Below are 21,453 nucleotides of genomic sequence, written 5' to 3'. Positions count from 1 at the left end.
GTAAAAGTTGAACGAACGTCCTCAAACCTTGAACAAGTCATAACTTCAACCCAAACCGTGATCCTTGTCTTACGTAGACCTAATCAACCTAATCAATTTTTGGCCACATAGAAGCAGTGTAATGAACCATTATAACCTTGAAGTTGATTTGAAGACGCAATAAGTTCTTTGTTTACGCATCAAGTAGCTACAGACCACCATGACCTTTCTTTTGGAGCCATGTTTGTGTTCACCGGAAGAATTTTAAGTCCAATATTTCCTCTCTTTTAGCTCTATCTTTGATCTCCTTAGGGAAGAATCAGGCTCTTTGGCTGCTAAAATTATCCACTATGATCATAAGATGCTCTTTAACTGCTGTTTGGTGTTGAGCAGACATATTGTCTATATGTCTGTTGACAGATTTTGTGTCAAAATGGTGCACAGACAAAGTAATGAAACTAGTAAGTAAGTACTCATGTAATAGCAATAACTACTAAACTGTGCATGGGTCAAAAAAGTTGACATGTTGACAATGGTTTGGCGGCTGGTGTAATCCCACCACAGCACGTTCTGTGATAGTAAATATATAGATTATAGCGGTCTTAAATTAAGACTTAAGACTTGCGACTTCAAACCGGTTATTAATCTTTGAACAGAAGGTGCAGAGTCTGGCTGCTTATCACAGGAGCCAGAGGAGCATGAAGTCAGACACTGTGGCCTTTGAGGATCTCGCAGCTATAAGAAGATGAGCAGATTTGTAACGCTCTGCGCCCTCACAAGGTTATAGCGCCTCACTCCCAAGTCAGCACCCAATGCCTCCACTGGGGCATGACAGGAAACACGCCGCCTCCGTCTGACAGGACAGACTCCGAGGATGTCTCGAAAAACCTGCATGCACTCAGGAGGACGTGAGCGCGTAGCTACCGAGTCCAGACGGGTCAAAGGTTTCATGCCAAGCAGCCCTTGCTATCATCAAGATTGTCTGGCAGGTCAAAGAGAAAGAACTGTATCTCTGCTGTCATAGCTTCTCTTGGGGGTCTTCATTATTAAAATAAATATCCTGTCCAACCTGCTGGCACGGTGTTGAGGGAAGATCCCCTGCAGTTTTCCTTAATTAGGGTTAGACTAGAGAATGGGTTTGCCAGTACATCAGACTGATATATGATGAAGGCACCACCCCAACTACAGCTTGTGAATACCGTTATTATTTCATTATTTAAACTCTTATGTCTGGCTGGAGAAACCTTTCCAAAGCGATGTGAGAGGAACAGCTTCGGGCTGTAAACCAGAAACCTGCTTCACCCTGCCTGCAGCAGCTCAACACCCTAATAGAGCGGCTAAAGTCTGGACAGTCTAAATCAGCAATACTCATCATACAAAAGAGTGATGTCGCTCTGACATGGAAAAAACAACAGAACTGTGCTTCAGTTGAAAGTACAGAGGGGGGAAAAATGAAGCAATAAACGCAGCTTCTTGTAGCAGAACGAACTAGGAAATAAAGTAAAAGTAATAACCCTGGTGACACCTCAGATTTATCCTGAAACCCCTTAGGGATGATGCCACAAAAAAAAAAAGAAACTATGTGTTTCTGGAAATTTACGGGTGTAAATGCAATAAGCTCATGTCAGCACTGGTTGCTATTCTGGCCATAAAACATCAGTTTTCATCTCACTGTGTTGTGCATCTCATATGTGGAAACACAGGCATTAAGGACCTGTAATAGCAGATTTTTTTTTTTTTTAAGTGCAGAATGGCTGGAAATTCAGTAATAAAATGTGAACTGTGCCAAGAACACAGCTCCACAACACCACAGATGACACCCCGCTGGGAAACTTTGTTGAGCACTTTTTTCCTCTTACCTTCCAAGCAGCACGTCCTCCACAGCCCCGAGTGGGTCATCACCTCCTCGTTCTTCTTGCTGGTCTCGTTCTCGCTCATGGACTTGCTCCTGCAGACGCCGCGGGAGTACAGCCAGTAGTCTGTGCCGACCGCGATGGTCATGAGGCTGAAGGCCGCGAAGGCTCCCACCGTGGTCAGCAGCATCTGGACTCCGCGGTCGAACAGACCCATGTTTCCGCATTCCATGAAAGGGGGACCCCCTTTCCTCTTGATGTACAGGAAGTAAATATTTGAAAATTTTCGGGACCAAACCAAACCGAAAAAACGGGATATACTCGAGCGGAAGGAGAGGGAAGGAGGCGGAGGATGCGGTAGGAACCTTATGGTTGCGTTTGGGTGAGGACCACAACAAGAGAAAAATTGAGACGAGGTTTTTTTGGTGTGGGGAGAGAGGAAGAGGCACGAGTGTCTCTCCCTCTCTGGTTGTTCTTACTTTTACACCCCGATGAGAAGAAGAATCGGGTTTTGCAGAGGATGATAGCTCTTCAACAGGCCTGCAGCTGCAGATGTAGCTACTACAGCCACTTGCAGCAAACGTGAAAAATAAAGCTACAAATGAGAATAATAACACTGAGCTATAAAGGATTTATTATGTCCTAAAACCTAGGATGGCAGAGCTGAGCCTAAAAATGGACGTGAAATAAACCAAACTGAGGTTTATTCTCCACAGAGCTGCAAAAAAGCAACCTGTTTCTGGACTTGTAAAGGTTACAGCAAGAGCTAAATTAACATGAGCTCAAATGGAGCAAAGAGATGGTTGGGGGACTGGAGGGGGGGTTGGTGTAAGAGTAATGGCAGGCTTACAGTACAACAGTTCAATATGTCTGTTACAATGAGTTACAGTTACTTTAGTCAGAGGCTATAACATTACTAGTAAGAAATCAGAATTATAGCTATATCCTAGAGACTATTGTTGTTAATATTATTATTCTAATGGTTTGTGTTAGTCAAAAAGGGGATAAAGCAAGGAGATAATGATAATAAACTGGGGAGGGAAACGGAGGACAGCGGGGAAATCTATCATATTAGAGGGAGCAGAAGAGAGTAAACAAATGGACGGATTCAAGTCCTGTCCAATCCCCGGAGTGTTTTATAACGACCTATTGTGAGGGTTTAAGGGAAAATATTAACGCTGGCTTCTCACAAATCAACCCGATGGCATGAGGAAATCAAGGCTCAACGAATAGATTAATTAATTAGCAGGCTTTTAAAGAAGCACACACAGAAACAAGAAAGAAGATAGAAACCGATAAAAACCTAATAATAATAATAATAATAATAAAAAACCGAACAAAAAAACAAAAACAAATGAAATTAACCGCTCAGATTTTCCTTTTTCCTAAAATTTTGATCCCCAGTTTCCATATGTAGCCCTATAGCTCTGGGTAGGTTTCCGCCGAAAATGTGGGTCTGCGGTCAGTGGAGGTTCGGTCGTCGACGATCCGGAGAGAGCGGGGAGCATCCAGCAAGGCAAGCCGACCATCACTCGACATAGAGCCGGCAGGAGGAGGACGAGGAGTCGGTGTGGGCGCCGCCGCAGCCGCTGCAGCCGAGGATGCTTGTTCTTCCGTGGATGGAGGAGGAGGAAGCTGCTGCTGCTGCTGCTGCTGCTGCTGCTTGGATATCCAAATTCACCGTGGCAGTATCACACCCAGGACGGTCCCGTTTGTTTAGCCCTTGCGCCATGTAATAGGAAGAAAAATAAATTCTGATGAATGTTGCAATCCTCCAGTTTTTCCCCTCCTCCTCCTCCTCCTCTTCTGCTTCTGCTTCTTCTTGTTCTTCTGATGCTGCTGCTGCTGCTGCTGCTGCTTCTTTCTCTCCGTGCGCTCTCGGCTGCAGGTTTGGCCGCTTTGCAGGAAGGGGAAAGGAAAAAAAAAAGATATTACACAATCAGGACTTGCACAGTTGCACAGATCCACAGACAGACAGAGCTGGTGTTGTCACGATGTCAGTGTCAGCGGCGGTTTGTAGATTCAAGACATTCAGGTTGGCCGCTCTGCTCCTCTCTTCTCTCTTTTTCCCCCCCGGATAATGTCAGTGTAAAGAAGCTGCTCTGAATTCTGCAGGCAAGTTTATCTTCTTCTTCTTCCTCCTCTTCTTCTTACCGGCGACGTTTTAAAAGGCCCACGGTGGATGTGTGTTCCTGTGTGTGTGTGCTCCGCGCTGCAGCAATGGAGGCTCGTTGCTGGAAAGATATTAAAGATTTTTTAATTCCGTTTCTGTGAGTGGAGGGGGCGGAAGGAGGGGGTGTTGCGATGGTGGACTCTCTCTCTCTCCCTCTGTCTCTCTTTCTCTCTCACCTTCGCTGTCTCACTCGTTCTTCATAGATGGAGGATTACTGAATTGCATTTGTGCACACAGGCTTGAGATTTATGCATTTATGGCTTATTATTGTCCGATCCAATTGTTGCAGCAGCCTCTCGATCGCCTCCCGTCCCCGCTGCTCTCTCTCTCCCCTGGAGTAATCTCACTGATTGTCCGACCTGGGGCTTCACCTCTCTCTCTCTCTATCTCTATCTCTCTTTCTCTACCTCTCTTGTAATCAATAGCTGCGATTTGAGGATGCATCTTGCAGCTTTAAAGGCAGATATGGTGTCATCATCATCATGCTCCGATTAAATGTTATGAATGACACTCGGCAGCACCGGGGAAGAGGCTTGCACACAGACTCACTAGACTGATTACGGTTTTGAATAAACATCAACAACCAGGACACAATGTTGAGTTAAACTATTAAAATAAAGAATAAAAAGGACTCCTGTGTAATTAGCGTGTCTATGTGTGTGTGTGTTTGTGTGTGTGGTGCTGAAAGGACAGCTCCCTCCAGCTCTGCTCTGCCGATGTGGAGTTTGTCGCCCCCTGCTGTTCAAATGTCTTCATCACAACTAATAAAAAAGTCAAGCCAACCTTTGCCCCCCTTTCCTTATTATTACTTCACAACAGTGTTGAAAGAAGAAGGAATGTCCTACAGCCTACAGTATAAATCAGTCCATAAACCATTATAGTCATCATTTAAAAGGTTTTTTTTTTCCTGCACCTGATCACCATGGACATCAAGAGATCATTTCATAACATGCTTTCAATAAATGCAGGTGAAATCCAAAGTACACATGTACCCGGGGCTTCAGCCAGCACCTTGAAAAGTAAATATTGTTATCTGTACACAACAGACAAGCATGTAAACACTGTCTGGACAAACCGAAGGAAAAAAAATGCCTAACTTTTTTGTGTACCCACCAAAAAATAAAAAAATGAATGTTACTTTTCTCCACGAGTCGTTAAGATTACGGTCACACCATGGTCTCCTTTGAAATGTTGAGTCCAGATGGTCAGATTGACTATTGAAAGAAATATTGAGCCACAGTTACATATGCACAAACATTGTAAAAAAAAAAAAAAAAGTTTGTTTTCTTCACCATAAGTCTGGATCAACTCGGTGTCAACAGCAGCATGAAGATATGAGAAGATCAGGAGACATGGATCTTTCTAACAATCTATAAATTGTCCTGAAGTAGCACGAGAAGGTCAGAGTGATATAATTTGATCAATTCAGGCTTCACTGCAGTATCTAATGTTCACTTCAGACAAACTCTGGAAACTCTGAAATGAACAGGATGAATGACTGCAGCTGGAAAAACATGTTCCAGTGATCACCTGACTATCACAAGTGGCAGCATTAATACCACATTACAAGAACAAGTCCTGGATCCATATGTCTGAGCACTCTGCAGCATCATATAAAGTGCTCTGTACAGGAAAAATAATTGCCACTTTAACTGTTATACTATTATGCATTATATCATTAGATTATCTAAATGTATAAACAGCATAGACACAAATCTGCTTTACTAATTAACTAGAATGTATTCTTGAATTGTTAAATAAACATTATAGTGGAATACAATCTTTCTGATTAAAAAGAAGTACAGCCTGTAATGCAAAAATGAAAACCGAGTTATTAAATTGCTATTAAGGTTTATTTGCAAATTTGTGATCACGACTGTAATGAACTGCATCATATAAAACCTAAACAGACTACTAGAGGCAGTCTGTTTCGTTTCACTGTAAGCTGCTGAAACAACTGCTTGAAATGACTTTACGCTTTTATGACCCACACAGGAAACAGCACAGGTAACAGACCTAATGTGTTCATTAAGTTACCATGCAGAGTGACAGCTGCTCCTATATTCAAAAATGCATATGATAAAATAGCTCCTGAGCGGACTGTAAAATTCAGATTGTCATCGTCCAGTTTCGCCTGCATCAGCATTACATTTTGTCGGTGTATGACATTTTGGTTTTCTGGGCCAAGACCCCGTTTTCAGTTCTGACGATGGGAATAAAAGAAATGTCGTTGAGCTGCTCATGTAACAGTACAGCGTCAGAGAAAACAGAGAGTGCCTGTGCAGGTTGGACATCTCCTTGTGAAAAACGTCATCATCATGTTTCTGCCGGGCCTCAGGGCCACATGTCAGATACTCAGACGTGTTGTTTGTACGGCTGATTTCTGCTGCTCTGAGTTCAGCATTTATCATCCCTGAGATGCAGATCAGCAGCATGTTGAAGCGTGTATCAAGCACTTATACAGTATGTTCTCGTTTACATTTTCTACGCATTTTATTTTGAATTTGTAAAACATTTCCTGTAAAATATGTCATCTACATGTCTTTTAAATCAAAATTAAAATATCAAGAAAGTGATCAATATTCTTGACATTCAAATTCATTGTAATGCAACAGATAATTAAGTACTTTTCCTTTAATTACTCTTTCTATATAACAAAACGCATCGTGTGATTTGTTTTCAATGTGAAGTATTGTTTAAAAAATAGTAAGAATCACACTAATATCAGTGTAGTAAAGTAAAAAGTTTCCCAGGGAGACTAGGGACAGTAAAACGTCAAGTATTAAAGTTCAGTTTTTGTTTATCAGCATATTTACGGTGCAGTTTGCTCTTTATACTTTGATGGTACACAGGGGTTAAAGTGAACTGCATCCACCCAGAACAGCACCGACACCTTTGATTAAAAAGTACATAAATCTGAGAATTTAAGCAGATTGAGACAGAGTACCCACAGATCATTACACAAGGCAACACCCCGCTGATCCAAGAACATATAAAAAGCTCCCAGTCATAAATTGATGTGGTTATTATAAGATCAGCTCTACCAAGACACAGAAGAGGAAAATTAGGCTACTTAATCTCTCTCTCTACTATCACATATGAACTACAAGAGAACAATTCAGATTCTATATCGAGTCTACTGTCTTTTGTTGATATTTATATTTTTGTTGTTAGTCATTGTGTGGTCTTAATAAAGTGGTAAAATGTAAAAGTCCTGCAGATAAACCTTTAGCTTTCACACAGTCTGCACATTTTGTGTAAAAACCACACAGGTTACAACCTCAGTGATTCTGTTACACCCACTGGTTGAGATAAAACACAATTCTGCCAACTTCTCTTATTTTGGTAAGACTCGCAGACAAGCATTTACAGATGAAAAATTTAAGTGTAGGCTATTAATTATTTCAATCTAGATCTTGGTAACATCAAAACAAAAATGCTTCCCTCTCTATGCCCCCTCATAGTTGCTCCTATGATTTTTGTATGTTTCCTGCACACTAACTGGCATGAAACTTCCACCCATGCTTTAAGGTTATATATTTTTTCCTATTTACTTCGGAAAAAAGTAGTGTAAAATTTGGTGCAAGAGCAGCAGAGAGTATTTTAAAGTTTTCTACACTGAGTCTGATTTATGTGTCTGCCTTCACCTGATACCACTGTGGCGATAACTGTTCAGTTTGTGGGACTTGGTTCAAGAACAAAGTAGTATATTTGGGAACATTTGGGACTCACCAGTCTAACATTTAAAAAGATAAATGTGGTGAATGTTGTCAGTTCCTCTATATACGGTGAACTACTAACTAGCTACACAACCTAAACCCAGAGGTTATGTGTAAAAGATGAACCACTCCTATGACGTCACCCATATGTTATGAAAATTTCCCGCCCGTCGCCATCTTGGCATCTCTTTTTGGTCTACTCTTCGGGGAACCGACATTCCCGTTAGCATCGAGAGCGCAGTCCATGGCACAGTCACAACACGGTTAATTAGCTGGTTGGGGAGCTAAGCTAACAAGCCAGGTGAGTTGAGCGCAGATATTTTTCATACTTTTTAATTTGTGTGTAATCCTAGGATTTCACTCACCTCAGAAAGCAGGAGCAAGGACTGTTTTTTACGTTTCCTTGTCTTGTTAATCACAGAAGCCATAACAGCTATATTGTCCGGTAAACAAAACACGTTAGCATCCTCCAATGAAAATAAACACAACAGAAGCGACCAAGTTACAGGTAGGCCAAAGTGAACGTGATTTGAGTTGACGTGACGTGACGTCGTGCGACCTGTCGTTCACGTGGCCACGCCCCCTTGACCTGAATAAATAAAGTAAATGCTTGAATTAATTTAAAATTCACACCGTAGCCTACTACAGTTGTTTTAAAACTGAGACTTTTATTTGTTTGTTTGAATCCAAATTTGATACTTGTGGTGTTTCTCAATGCTTGTCCTGTTTTTGTTTTTGTTTTTTTTTCCTGTTTATTTGCCTGTTTGTTAGCTTTGGTTTTCTTGCCTAATGCCTGCCATTTCATGTCCTGCCTTGTAATGTCATATTGTGTGTGCTAATGTCTTAGCTCTGTGTGCTACTTGCATGTGTTTCTAGCTGTGCTTTCTTCTCTTGGTTTCTCTCGCTCTTCTTCTCCTTGTCTGCATGTTATGTCTGCATGCCATGAGCTTTTGTTATGCTGTATGTCAGACTTCTTACTTGTTTTACTTGTTATTATGAGCTTTTACTAGGTAGATTGTTATGTAAGTTGTGTCTTGAAAGTACTTAATTGTTGCCCCTTTTTTTTTTTGGCTTTTAGGTTGCCTTTAACATCTGGCCAGGGACAACGGACGAAAACTAGCCTTGTTGGCTAACTCTGGCCCACTTACAGTTTTTCTTTTAACTCTGTTGATTAGTGGTGCACTGTCCCTATGAAATAAACTAATGAATAAAAATAAATAAAATAGATCATCACCATCACGACAAAATTATTTATTTGCATAATCAGCAGTTACACAGCAACTTTATGCTTGATTTAGAAATAGTGACCTGATAGATGGCCAATCCACACCTTGTGTTATAGCTGTTTTTAGTTTACCAACTCCTATAGGCTATGATGGTACCGGTAAAATAAATGGGTCTTTGGCTGCTAGATTAACACACATTGATTTTAATCTGAGAAGAAGTTTATATCATCTAATACACCCCAGAAGTGTGTATTTACATGCCATACAAAATTGGCTATACTGATATTATTAAACCAGGAAAATACTGTATATATTCTCATTAAAGCGGAGGCTCTTTCACAGATCCAACACTTTTCCCTGAAGAGAGACCTTGAGCTCTGACTAAAGACCTCTCTGATTCTCCCTCTCTGCCAGGATTTGGGACACCCTTCGCTTTCGTTAAACAATTATCCCTGACAGGCGAGGAGGATGCGCAAATCAAGTCCCAGGCCTGCACCAACACTGGTCCCACGTGAACTCTTTATGCCAATCTGACATTAACTCAGCAAGCTGCAAATCCAGCCTTAATCAGGGCCTTGTTAGAGCGCCCCACGAGCATTGGCTCAGGGAGCGCTTCACGTAAATTGTGCTCTAGAGTAGGAAAAAAAAAACAGAGGCTCTCTTAACGATGGTCGCACTTTGAACGTTTGTTTCTATCCGCAGTAATTGAACCTGATTAATCTCTGGGTGGAGATGCACCCATGGGCCCTCGGCTCTCCAGGGTTAAAAACACTTCTTCCCTCCAGGCATGCAGTGTAGATCACTCAGTTAATAGTGGGAAAGGGGTTAGATTTGATGTTTTTAATGATGCACAGGCTAAATGTTTTGGGTTTTTTAAAGGCTGCAGCTTACAGCCATGTGTGCTCTTCATTAACTTTGAATCAGGCTATTTCCATAAAACATTAGCACTCACTGTGCTTTCACACAAAATTCATTCATTGACCACAGCTTCTCAATCGTGGACAAACATGATGTCTCTTTTTGTCTCTGTTGGACGCAGAGGACGCTGGAGGTTTGGACGGTTCAGGCTGCAAAAAGACTCATTCCCAGGTGGACTGAAGAGAAGAAGTGATGTGGGTAAGAACTTGAGGCATGCATAGTGAATGTAATTACACATTCACTACCTTCTTAGGTGTATTGTTAATTATGTCATGGGAATTGGGGAAGGCAGTTGAAGTAAACAGCAGCTGTGTGTAAGATATAATGAATGCAATAAGGAAGTTTATTAGTAGGACAGCAGTGATCCTAACTGTGATGCAGCTTGACAGTGTGGTTCTAGGTCAGTGTGCTGATCCTGGGACGTGAGATTAACTGAGAGCTGCAGAAAAAGAGGGACTTCATTTTACCAACTGTAAGACACTGTAATATGAATTTACAGTACAAAGCAGCATATTAAGTAAAAAAAAAAAAAAAAGACAATATTTCCCCACGAAATGTGGCCGTATAGAGCAGAAAATATAAAATACTCGGGTTGTACTCAAGTGCAGTATACTTGAGTAGATGTACTTGATTACCCTGCAGCTGTGTGCTGCTGCGTGTTCTGCCGATGTTGTGCTGCCGTCCTGTGTGTGTGAGGACACTGCCATGTCAGCAGCGTTTCCCCCCTGATCCCCGGGTGTCTGCGCTGAGCCGAGTGCAGCTGAGTGAGCGCTTTGACGTGAATGTCCCTGCACTGCCAACACACACACACACACACACACACACATCCCCACCTTGTCTACAGTGGACTGTCAGATGGGACCTTTTTTTCCTTTTCATTAAAAAAACATTATTTTCATTTAAGGTCTTTTATTCACAAAAAAGCGCAAATTTGTTTTTGTAATCCTGGCATCGTGTCTCTCCTCTCACATTTAACATTCTCAACATCCCCAAAACATTCACTTTAACAAGCCATTTTGAGTCCCTTCATGTTTTCTGAAAGAAGATTTTATTTCACCTACAGCATCAGCAGCACATCGCTTTCTGCCCTGACATTTTCCAGATTATAAAGATTAAATTAGATTTTAAATTAATCCAATTGTAGGTTGACTCAGCACGTGAAAAGGGAAAAGTCCCATTGCCCTCAATTTCAGCACTTAACAACTTCACAGACATACACACTTAAAGGGATCTTTTTGACTGACCAACCTACTTGTCTGTGTTTCATACTTTACCCTTTGCTGATTGTACTTTTATGCTTTTACGTCAGTAAAATCCTGAATGCAGGACAAGAGTATTTTCATTTTTTCATAAGTACTCAACAGTATTTCTCCACTGAGCTTTATGAAGTCATCTTTTCATTAAAACTGAAGAATGGCTTGTTTTGTTCTGCAGTGAATATACTGTGTTGTTCCTTTAAGGGAATTTTGTTTACTCCACGCCGTCAGTGAAAGCCACATTGTTATCAGCTGGGCGTCTGGGAGGAGCCAGCATGTGAGTTTCTTTTCTCCTCTTTTTCCTGTCTCTCCATAACAGCGTCAGTAAACCACACGTTATGAGCCACATTTTCCTGTTTTTTGTTGTTGCCACAGTAACACTGGTCTTAGGGCCTGAGTTAGCCTCTGGGCAAATGAGTCAGTTTTTATTTTCTTGAGAGATAGTCTTATTTGAATCAGACTCATCTATGGGTAATATGAAGACAGGTCTAACTCCACAGACCAGTCTGAGTCATCTCAGTGAAACCAACTCTAGATAACACACAAATATGCAAAAACACACTGTTGTTGCGTGTTGTTGTACCAAAACAAACTTTGTTGTGTCACAGTCTGACCTGTTGACCTCGATGTGCCCTATGATAAAGGTCGACCCCCAGCCCTGACCCTACCCTCACATATGAGCAGCCTGAGTGGGTGTTAAACCCTACAGCACTAATACTTGTGGAGTTGTAGTAAAAAGGAACTGGACTTCTTTTCTTGCTTGAAGATGTTTCACCCCTCATCCAAGAGGCTTCTTCAGTTCTGAGACTAATGCCAGAAACCCAGGTATTTAAACCCAGAGGGGGTGGTCCTGTGATTAGTTTCTAGTGAAACCAAAGTCACATGATCACACCCCCCGAGACTCGAGTCACATGACCACACCCCTGAAACTGGAGGGGGGTCATGTGACTAGGAGTCACATGTCTCCAGGTGTGTATGGGGTTTAAACTCCCAAGACAGCATTGTAGGTGGCAGATAGATTGTGTCTTAGGCCCCCATCTCTATTTAGAGAAGGTTTCTCTAGGTGGACATAGATGGCTTCCTTCACTCCTCTCTCAAACCATCTGTCCTCCCTGTCCAAAACAAGGACATTGGAGTCCTCAAAAGAATGACCTTTCTCCTTCAAGTGGCTCTTCTATGTTGTGCCATGCGTCGGTGGAGGGGCTGTTTGGTTTCCCCTATGTAGAGGTCTGAGCACTGCTCGCTGCATTGCACTAATACAGACTTCAACCAGCTCCTCGCAGTGTTTCTGTAAGTCAGATTGTACTGAAAAGAGCAAAAAAAAGTTTAGTTGTCCAACATTATCACAGTGCCTTATTAAGAGAGCCTAGCCTTAGTTTAAGTAAGGAAGAACAACAACAGAGACATCAATGCCAATAATAATAGGCCTATCCTCAAAATAATGAGAGCAACCTGAAGGCGTGTTGGTAAAGTTTCTTTTGAATGGATAAAACTGAACTTATAATGTTAGTATTTCTTTCCCTACAACACTTCAGTCAAAGAGATACAAGTACAAACCCTGTTGATAGATGTTATTGTGAACCTCCTTCATGAACACTTTGTCTTGATGAAACTGATAAACACATTTTTCTTCTTGTCTGGCATCTCTGGATTCATAAACATCGCTATTTGTCAGCGCTCTTATTTGCTTATCTACAGTGATACAATACAGGTAGATAGGCTACAGTATCTCACAGTGACAACAAAGTTAATGCTTAAAGTGAGAAATGTTTTTAGTTACTGTCGTGGAAATTTTTCTGCTTTGGTGAAGAATGAAATAGAGACTTCTTGCAGCTGGCCGACAAAGTTTTATTTTCTTTGCAAAGAAAAGGTCAATCAACATGCAAGCGGTTCAAAATGAAGAGAGACCCTGATCTTCAGGAAATCTGAACATTTATACTAGAGGAAAAGCCCACCCCTTGGGTGTGTTTACATCTTTTGTTTGCTGTGGGGTCAGCCCCCTACTCAGGATGTCACACTCTTGTCTTTCACAGGTATCGGTACTGACATCCTGGAGGGTGATTAAGAGGTCTAATCAACACAATTTAAAATACAAAAGGGTTTGAGTATTGATGAGAAAGTGAGAGGTTGGGTGTCTCAGGTACTATTTGAAATGCAAAGGAGTTGAATTTACAATTACATTTAAAAGTCTGGTATTTTGGTGAGAAGGTGGGAGGTTGGGTAAAATACAAAGAAGTTAAAATTACAATCACATTACGTGGACATTTTTAATTCACTGCGTGTTTTCTGTCCTACAGTTTTATGTGTTGATCACCATTAACAATCCCCTTCAGACAAAGTTCTGATCCAGTTTGGTTCAGTTTGTGTTGATGAAATATTACATTATAACACTGAGATGACGGACGGTCCCTGAAGGCAGCATCAGGAAGTTATTGCCGATAACAGACGCAGTGCCGCCGCCGCCCAGGGTCCCGCTTCGGAGCTTCCTCAACTTTGGACACAGTTATTGCGATAAAAACTCCGCTTCACTAAATACTGGAGGCTACTGACCTGAACCTGCAGCGGATCAGGTGTGGGAGTGGGCGTGGATTTGGTCGCTGGTGTGGAGAAAGGAAAACGAAACTGAGCAACAGCCGTGGAAGTTGTTTATGAAGCGGTGATGTCTCGGCAAATTACGGATTTAAAAGGCAAGTGCGTGATCTGCAACACGGTGAAGAATCGATCCCCAAACCTCTTCTGATTTCATATCGTCAGTGCTGAAGATGCGGACAGGATCCAGTAAAGAAGTGAAGACTTCACACCGAGAGGGGAAAATGTCTGCTGCCAGGTAAAGTCTCAGTTTACATAGTTTTTTAATGTTCAGGACAAGAGAAAAACCTGTAAACAGGAAAGGGCACATGAGGTCAGAGAAAAGTGCGCACATGAGTAGACAGATATGAAACCTCAATGCACAACAGAGTGTTTAATCCAAACAACAAGTTATTGTGAATAAATCTGAATCTTGAGTGTTGAGTTCACGATCACATCCCTGAACCTCATGGGCTTGTTCTTTTTTTCCCCTTCTTTTTTAAAATTAAGTTGTAAGCCATTATCTCATTGTTATTTATCTTGTGAATCTTTGGTGACACCTAAAGCACTGTCACACATGTCCTAATTACAGAAGTTAGACTTGCTCATCTGAACCTTTACGAACAGTTTGATGAAAAATTAGGTATCAATGTGATAATGTCAAAGAACAAAAAACTGTTGTATTAGAACCTTTACTTAGAGGACAGCAGAAATGGATAGCAGATCTTATAAGCAAAGGCCACATACTGTAACTTCACTTTGAAATGAATCACACAGTGTGTAGCTAATCATGTGTGCTCTGGTGACATCGTGTGGTCAAACTGTGCAACTCCAAAAATAGTTATTTAAACTGAGTACACTAAGTTTTTGTCAGACATCAAGAAAAACTGCAGCTACGTCCCATCATTTCAGAAGACAAGCTCATTTAAATGTCAATGGCAATTCTGACTGTCTCAAGTATTTCCTCAGCAATTTGTTTTTCATATATTTCATATATTGTGTATCTTATAATGTTGTGGCTTTTGCATAGTTTTTTCTGTCTTGTTTGTGTGTTTTTAAGCTCTAAACCAGTCGTTGCTTTGTCTTACAGAAAGGAGCTACAGGAGGCTTTTTGCCGCTACATCACAGATACCTTCATCTACATCGACTCGGTGAGAGGTTTCTGTGAGAAGATCTCTAAATGGGCGCTCATGAGGGAGACAGAGCTACACATGATGATGGACATTAAAACCAGGGCTGACAACATCGACCTGGACATTGCTCATGTTACCAAGTCACAGAGCAAAGGGAAGGCCTTTGTTGAATACATGAAGAGCAAGGTGACCCAGGTGACTGCAGACAGCCGGCGTGCAGAGCTCACAGAGGAACTAGCTGCTGTGGTGAAGGACACTCTGGGAGGCCTGGAGAAGCTCGACTGCTTCCTGGATGCAGTGGAGAAGCTGGCCGTCACCTCATTTCATGTGTTCACGGAGAACCAGGTGTTACGCCTGCCCGATGGCGTCAGTTTTAATCATGTTCAAGTCATCATCGCTGCTGCACGAATGATCTGCCCTCTCCTCCTCGAGTTTAAAAGAGACGCACAAGTCTTCTTCCTTCCCAAGCTTCAGAATGCAGAGGTGCTGTCGTATCAGTTGAACAGATACATAGAAACCACCCAGATAATCTGCCACAAGTTTGAAAAAAGGTAAGCTTACTTTTCATTAACAAAAATAAAATGCTCATTTTACACAATAAACTGTAGACAGTAAAACAAAATTTCTTTAACAGCTTTATGAGTGACTTTTGCCTGAAGTCAACTGTGGAAACTCAGGTTGTCCTCGATGTGAACGTGTCTGAAGACGACATACAGAGGATGCTTTACCACATCAATCAGCTCGATAATATCAGGTAAGTGTTGCCTGATTTATGAATGTCTTTTTGGGCCCAGAAGTCCTGAAATAGACAGCATCAGAAATGAGTGCAAAGATTTTTTGTTTGTTTTCTTCGACATTCCTCCTCTAAATGAAGGTCACAATCAAAGAAATTCAGTCTCAGACCCGTTTGTGTTGTTCATGCTTGCAACAGTCTGTCAACAACTACATGGATTGATAGGATAGGTATAATCTGTGCTTCAAATGCTTGAATGTAAAATTTGTTTTATCATTTATTCTTAACTTTACAATTTTTTTCTTCATCAGGATGAACCAACCCTTCCGGACAGTTTTTCTGTTTCAGGAGGAATCCTGTTCTGGCTTCATCAATGAGTTTGACAAGCGACAGCCCCAGATGCTTCAGTGTCTGAAGGAACTTGAGGAGTGTGCTGTTCAACTTGACAGGATGAATAAAGGATCAAAGATCTCCAGTGTGGCAGGAAGCTCAGTGGGGGCAATTGGAGGTGTGCTTTCCATCATTGGTTTGGCGTTAATTCCTGTAACAGCAGGAGTGTCTCTGGGTCTGACCATGACAGGGGTAGGGCTTGGGATCACCAGTGGAGTCAACAGTGCTGTCACCACAGCCACAGAGGTCGGGGTAAATGTCACACAACAAAAGAAAGCCAGTGAAGTCTTCAAGGTCTTAATGGACCATGTGCAGGTTCTCCAAGATTGTCTGGAGGAAGTGGCCAAGGCCGAGGCCAGAGAGATGGATGTGGCTATAGGAGTCGGCAAGGTGCTCTGTAAAGCTGGTGTAGTTGGAAAAAACATAGATGCACTTGTTGATGCTGCTTCTGCTGTTAAGTTGTTGCGAAATGAGGAGGTGATTTCAGGTGTTGGTAAGGTGGTGGCCCAGGAAGGTAAAGCATTACGTAACGTTCCCAAGGCAGCTGCAGACATCCCAGATATCGGCCAGGCAGCAGTCAAAGGGCCTCTCGCTCTCTCAAAGTCGGCCAGGGCGGGTCTGATCGCAGTCAACGCTCTTTTCCTGGGCATGGACATCTTCTTCATCTGTAAAGACAGCATCAGTCTGGCCAAAGGCAGCGAGACTGAGGTCTCACAGTTCATCAGAGCCAGATCTGCTCTGTGGAAGTCAGAGATGGACTCATGGCAGAAGATCCACAACTCTCTGTCTGAAGGCCTGCAGAAATCAGAGAAAAATGAGGCTCTCCTAGAGACACCATTTTATCCAGAGCTTGGTGTGAAGAAACTCGAAGAAGTTCCAGAACAGGAAACTGTAGCCGATGAGGGGAATGAGAAAGTGAAAAAGAAAGAACAGCGTTGTGTTGTACAGTAGTGATCTAGCAGGATCTGGGACTATGATCAAATGTCAGATCCATTTTATATAATATAAATGAACTTATAATCATCTTTGAGTACCATTTACTGCATCAAACATCATCAACATGTATCTTTTAATCGTTATCGTTTGCTAATTAGCCACATTAATCCTCATTTTAAACCAGGTTAATGAAAATATTTGGACACAATGTTATAGTTTTATCATGACCATGACCATGACCATGACCACCATGTTTCAAATCGCACTTTACCTGATAATGATTGTAAGTGAAAAATAAAATTACTTTTCCCACTCAAGAGTTTCAAGTACAGTCTGTCCACTGGTAAGCATAGTCCATCTAATTATTTGGTACAATATAATTTTACACATTTTTATTGCGCAGTTTAATAAAGAAAAGTAAATATGTCATTATTCTGTGTCCCCAAAACACTTGGTTTGTGTTGTGATTTTTTGTCATGAATTTTTTTAAATTCTTAGCCTGGTAACGTCCTTGCATGTGTTGAGTTTCAGTGCACTGACTTCTCAGGGCCACCGTACATCATGGACTTCACGCCTGGTTCTTCTCCCCTTCGGATCTTTCTGCAGAAAAACATCTCCATTTTACAAAGAGAAGTTGCATCTTGTATAGAAAACAAACAGCTATATAATTCTCCAGCCAGGATCAACAAGGGTGGACAAAGTTAAAGCAAACAGGCCTTTCATTTCAGTCCTTTTATTTCAATGTGTGACTGACACTTAGATCTGCGACACCAACATTTCAAGTGTCTTAAAAAGAAGAAGAAGAAAGAATAACCCAAAACAAACAGCAACGCAGCAAAGTATACCAAACCAAACCAAAAACTGTAACCCCAAATCTGTGACGAATTGTAAACGATTCCACTATTCATACTAATACATGTGACGAGGAAGTTGTTGCTTTTGATAGATAGATAGACTGATACATAGATAGATAGATAAATAGATAGAATAAACTTGATTCATGCCCAAAGGGTGTTATCTTCTTCAGAGGGGTGTGGAGCAGGAATGTGGTTCAACTTGATGAAGAGAAAGAAAACATGAAATTATGTAACCTCTGATGAGTTTGTGTTGATTTTTCAGTCAGCAAGCAAGTACAGAACACTACGCAGGTGTTCTCTGAGCTTGTTCTGTTTTTATTTCATCTTTGGCCTTGATCGCAAACTAAAGACTTAACACGGAGAGGAGAAAATGCCTGGAAGGTAAAGTTTGACTCTAAGCTATTTCTAAATGGAATGTGAAACAAACCTGGACAAAGACAGTGTCAGAATATTCACGTACATTACCATACAGTGTGGCAAAATGATCTGATCTCTTTTCCAACTTGTTGTAATACAGTTTGAGTCTGATAAGGTTAAATTAAATCGTGTTGTGATTGACCGACTTTACATGTTTTAACATGTGAACAAGGTTTTAATTGTTTAAGGTGTTTTGCATAGGTACCTGTGCCTGTGTTCACCAAGTATGTTAAGGCTAAAATATATGAAGTATTCCTTAAGGCATTGACTAAGAGTGATTCATAAAGCCAGGAATGAAAGTACAACTTGTCGATTCAATAGTGTTGTTTCATAATAACTGGACCAGCTGAAATAAGACTAGACTAGATTTCTGTTTCACTTTTGCTCTGATGACTTTGACTTTTATTGTGTTACATCTGCTAAAGTATTTAAATACAAGGAAAAAACTAAAAGCAGAATTATTTCAAAGTCCCACAATCATGTTGATGCTTTGTCTTACAGAAAGGAGCTGCAGGAGGCTTTGTGCCACTACATTGCTGATACCCTCAGCTACATTAACTCAGTGAGAGGTTTCTGTGAGAAGATCTCTGAATGGGTGAGCATGAGGGAGACCGAACGAAAAATGATGATGTACATTAAAAACAGGGCTGACAAGTCCAAACAGTCGGGGGATGAAGTTCAGGCCTTTAAAGAATATATGAAGAGTAAAGAGACCGAGTTGGATGCAGACAGCAGACCTACAGACCCTGGAAAGGAGCTTGCTGTCGTGTTGAAAGACACTCTGAGAGGCCTGGAGGAGCTAAACTGCTTCTTGGATGCAGTGGAGAAGCTGGCAGTCACCTCACCTCATGTGTTCATGGAGAACCATGTGTTACACCTTACTGGCATCAAGTCTGAACATGTGCAGATCGTCATCGCTGCTGCACGAATGATCTGCCCTCTCCTCCTCAGTTTTAAAAGAGATGCACAAGTCTTCTTCCTTCCCAAACTTCAGAATGTGGAGGTGCTGTCGAATCAGTTGGACATATACATAGAGACCACCCAGATAATCTGCCAGGAGTTGGGAAAGAGGTGAACAGACAGTTTATGAACAAATTAAATGACAGGAAGTGATTTAAGTGTGTAGACAGTAAATCTAAATCTCTTTTACAGCTTCTTTGGTGACTTTTGCCTGCAGACGACTATTGAAACTCAAGTTGACCTTGATGTGGACGTGTCTGAGGACAACATACCAAGGATGCTTAACCACGTCAATCAGCTGGATAAAATCAGGTAAGTGTTGCCTTGTGTGTATCTTTTTTATCATTTGTCCTTAAATGTGTGTATTTTTGTATTTGTCACTCATTTCTGTGATTAGTATATAAAACTCGTAATCTGTGTGGGGTTGCAGGGGGCTGGAGCCAATCATAGTTGACGTAGGGTAAGGGCAGGTGACAGGCCTATGTCTATGACAGGGCCACATAGAGACAATGTACTCGCTCGCATTCACACACTATGGGCAATTTATCAATCAAAATATATCAAAAATATAATGCTCGTAGTAGTCTATCCACAGGATGTTGTTCCAGGTAACCTTCCACTGCTCTGAAGAGATTACAACCTTGTCAATGCTCCATGCTGTTTCAGGTGCCTTTGCACCTGTGTTCTTTATGCTTACTCTATGAACTTAATCTTGACCATGTAAATTTTAATGTCTCCAGGAACATTTAGCAAATCCACCATTGAGGTAACATTTTCAAGCCCAACTTAATTTCATCTACTTTTCTTCATCAGGATGAACCAACACTTCCGGACAGTTTTGATGTTTCAGGAGGAATCTTGTTCTACCTTCATCAGCGAGTTTGAGGAGCGACAGCCCCGGATGCTTCAGTTTCTGAAGGAGCTGGAGGAGTGTGCTGTTCAGCTCGACAAGATGAGTAAAGGGTCAAAGATCTCCAGTGTGACAGGAAGCTCAGTGGGGGCAGTTGGAGGTGTGCTTTCCATTATTGGTTTGGCATTAATTCCTTTCACAGCAGGTCTGTCTTTGGGTCTGACTATAACAGGGGCGGGAATGGGCATTGCCAGTGGAATCAACAGTGTTGTCACCACAGCCACAGAGCTTGGGGTGAACGCTACACAACAAAAGAAAGCCAATAAAGTCCTCAAGTTCTTTATGGAAGATGTGCAGGTTCTCCAAAATTGTCTGGAGGAAGTGATCCGTCAAGCAGTCCACAAAATGGAATCAGATAATACTGATGTGTTTGTGGGTGTCAGCAATGCTCTTAGTAAAGCTGGGGCTGTTGCTGGTGTTGGTGCCTCTGCTGCTAAATCATTGGGAAGGGGGGCTGGTAAGGCAGCTGCAGACATCCCAGATATCGGCCAGGCAGCAGCTAAAGGGTCTCTCGCTCTCTCCAAGACGGCCAGGGTGGGGTTTGTTGCAGTCAATGCTCTTTTCATTGGCATGGATATCTTCTTCATCTGTAAAGACAGCATCAGTCTGGCCAAAGGCAGCGAGACCAAAATCTCACAGTTCATCAGAGCCAGATCTGCTCTGTGGAGCTCAGAGATAGATTCATGGCAGAAGATCCACGGCTCTCTGTGTGAGGGCCTGCAGACATCAGAGAGAAACAAAGCTCTCCTGGAGACACCATTTTATTCAGAGCTGGATATGAAGAAAGAAGAAGACGCAGAAGAGGAAACTGCAGCTGATGAGGTGGATGAGAAAGTGCCAGAAAGCGACAGTTGTGTTGTACAGTAGTGTTTTAGCAGGTTCTGGGATTATGATCAGGTGTCACGTCCTCTTTCTATAAAATAATCATAATCATCTCTGTGTTTAACTGCTTTGGCTGTCCTGATATTTAACCAGGTTAATTAATGCATTTGATGAATGGTATGTTTTTTATTATCATTATTTTATCATGATCACATTTAATTCGATAATCAATGTAAGTGAAAAATAAAATGAATATGTTAATTCTAGAGTTTCAAGTTTACTGCCTGATAAAAAAAAAATCTATATATATACGTATATTTTGTGCAAAGGTTTATATCTGGTTCTGGGTCTATCACCTTGTTGATCTCCCTATTTACTTTATAGTTTGTCAGACTTTGACTCTGACTGGCGCCATGATGTATAAGGTGAAAACTGCTACAATATGTATAATTACACTATTTTCCTGCACAACTGCATACAAAAGTAAAGATGTCACTCTTTTGTTTCCCACTTAAGCACTTCTGTTGTGTTGTGAGATCTTTGTGTCTTTGCATGTTTTTTTTCTGAAGTTGGAGTGTTTTCAGCTCTCAGGGCCACCGTACA

At 41.5% G+C, this 21,453-nt stretch overlaps 3 protein-coding genes across 3 annotated transcripts in view; 2 read left to right on the top strand and 1 right to left on the bottom strand.

The window, feature by feature from the left end:
* cacng2a (calcium channel, voltage-dependent, gamma subunit 2a) overlaps positions 1–8,193 on the bottom strand; it is a 93,139-nt gene extending 84,946 nt beyond the window's left edge. Inside the window, exons 1-3 of the mRNA XM_085783515.1 lie at positions 8,090–8,193; positions 3,179–3,729; positions 1,839–3,135 (exon numbers count right to left, since the gene is read on the bottom strand). Coding sequence (XP_085639641.1) covers positions 1,839–2,064 — 226 coding nt within the window. The 5' untranslated portion in view covers positions 2,065–3,135; positions 3,179–3,729; positions 8,090–8,193. The remainder of the gene's footprint in view (positions 1–1,838; positions 3,136–3,178; positions 3,730–8,089) is intronic.
* A 5,559-nt stretch (positions 8,194–13,752) lies between these two features.
* Positions 13,753–17,328, top strand: LOC146982516 (uncharacterized). Its single transcript, XM_085783516.1, has 4 exons — positions 13,753–13,951; positions 14,783–15,376; positions 15,460–15,579; positions 15,870–17,328. The coding sequence occupies exons 1-4, from the start codon at positions 13,887–13,889 to the stop codon at positions 16,897–16,899; spliced, it is 1,809 nt and encodes a 602-aa protein (XP_085639642.1). The 5' UTR covers positions 13,753–13,886; the 3' UTR covers positions 16,900–17,328.
* A 593-nt stretch (positions 17,329–17,921) lies between these two features.
* Positions 17,922–21,031, top strand: LOC146982515 (uncharacterized). Its single transcript, XM_085783522.1, has 4 exons — positions 17,922–18,122; positions 18,660–19,229; positions 19,311–19,430; positions 19,932–21,031. Exons 1-4 carry the CDS (start codon positions 18,112–18,114, stop codon positions 20,893–20,895), a joined length of 1,665 nt encoding a protein of 554 aa, XP_085639648.1. The 5' UTR covers positions 17,922–18,111; the 3' UTR covers positions 20,896–21,031.
* Positions 21,032–21,453: the final 422 nt, after the last annotated feature.

Source organism: Trachurus japonicus, chromosome 8 (assembly GCF_045865225.1).
Source record: "Trachurus japonicus isolate A0001 chromosome 8, Traja_1.0".
Lineage (NCBI taxonomy): Eukaryota > Metazoa > Chordata > Actinopteri > Carangiformes > Carangidae > Trachurus > Trachurus japonicus.
Note: the sequence above shows the minus strand (reverse complement) of the source record. Positions and strands in the feature narration are given on the sequence as shown.

Excerpts from the sequence above, each read along its gene's own strand:
- LOC146982516 (XM_085783516.1), top strand. The coding sequence starts at position 13,887 with ATGCGGACAGGATCCAGTAAAGAAGTGAAGACTTCACACCGAGAGGGG. Across the intron at positions 13,952-14,782 it reads GGGAAAATGTCTGCTGCCAG|AAAGGAGCTACAGGAGGCTT; the intron begins GTAAAGTCTCAG and ends TTTGTCTTACAG. Across the intron at positions 15,377-15,459 it reads TGCCACAAGTTTGAAAAAAG|CTTTATGAGTGACTTTTGCC; the intron begins GTAAGCTTACTT and ends TTTCTTTAACAG.
- LOC146982515 (XM_085783522.1), top strand. Across the intron at positions 19,230-19,310 it reads TGCCAGGAGTTGGGAAAGAG|CTTCTTTGGTGACTTTTGCC; the intron begins GTGAACAGACAG and ends TCTCTTTTACAG. Across the intron at positions 19,431-19,931 it reads AATCAGCTGGATAAAATCAG|GATGAACCAACACTTCCGGA; the intron begins GTAAGTGTTGCC and ends TTTCTTCATCAG.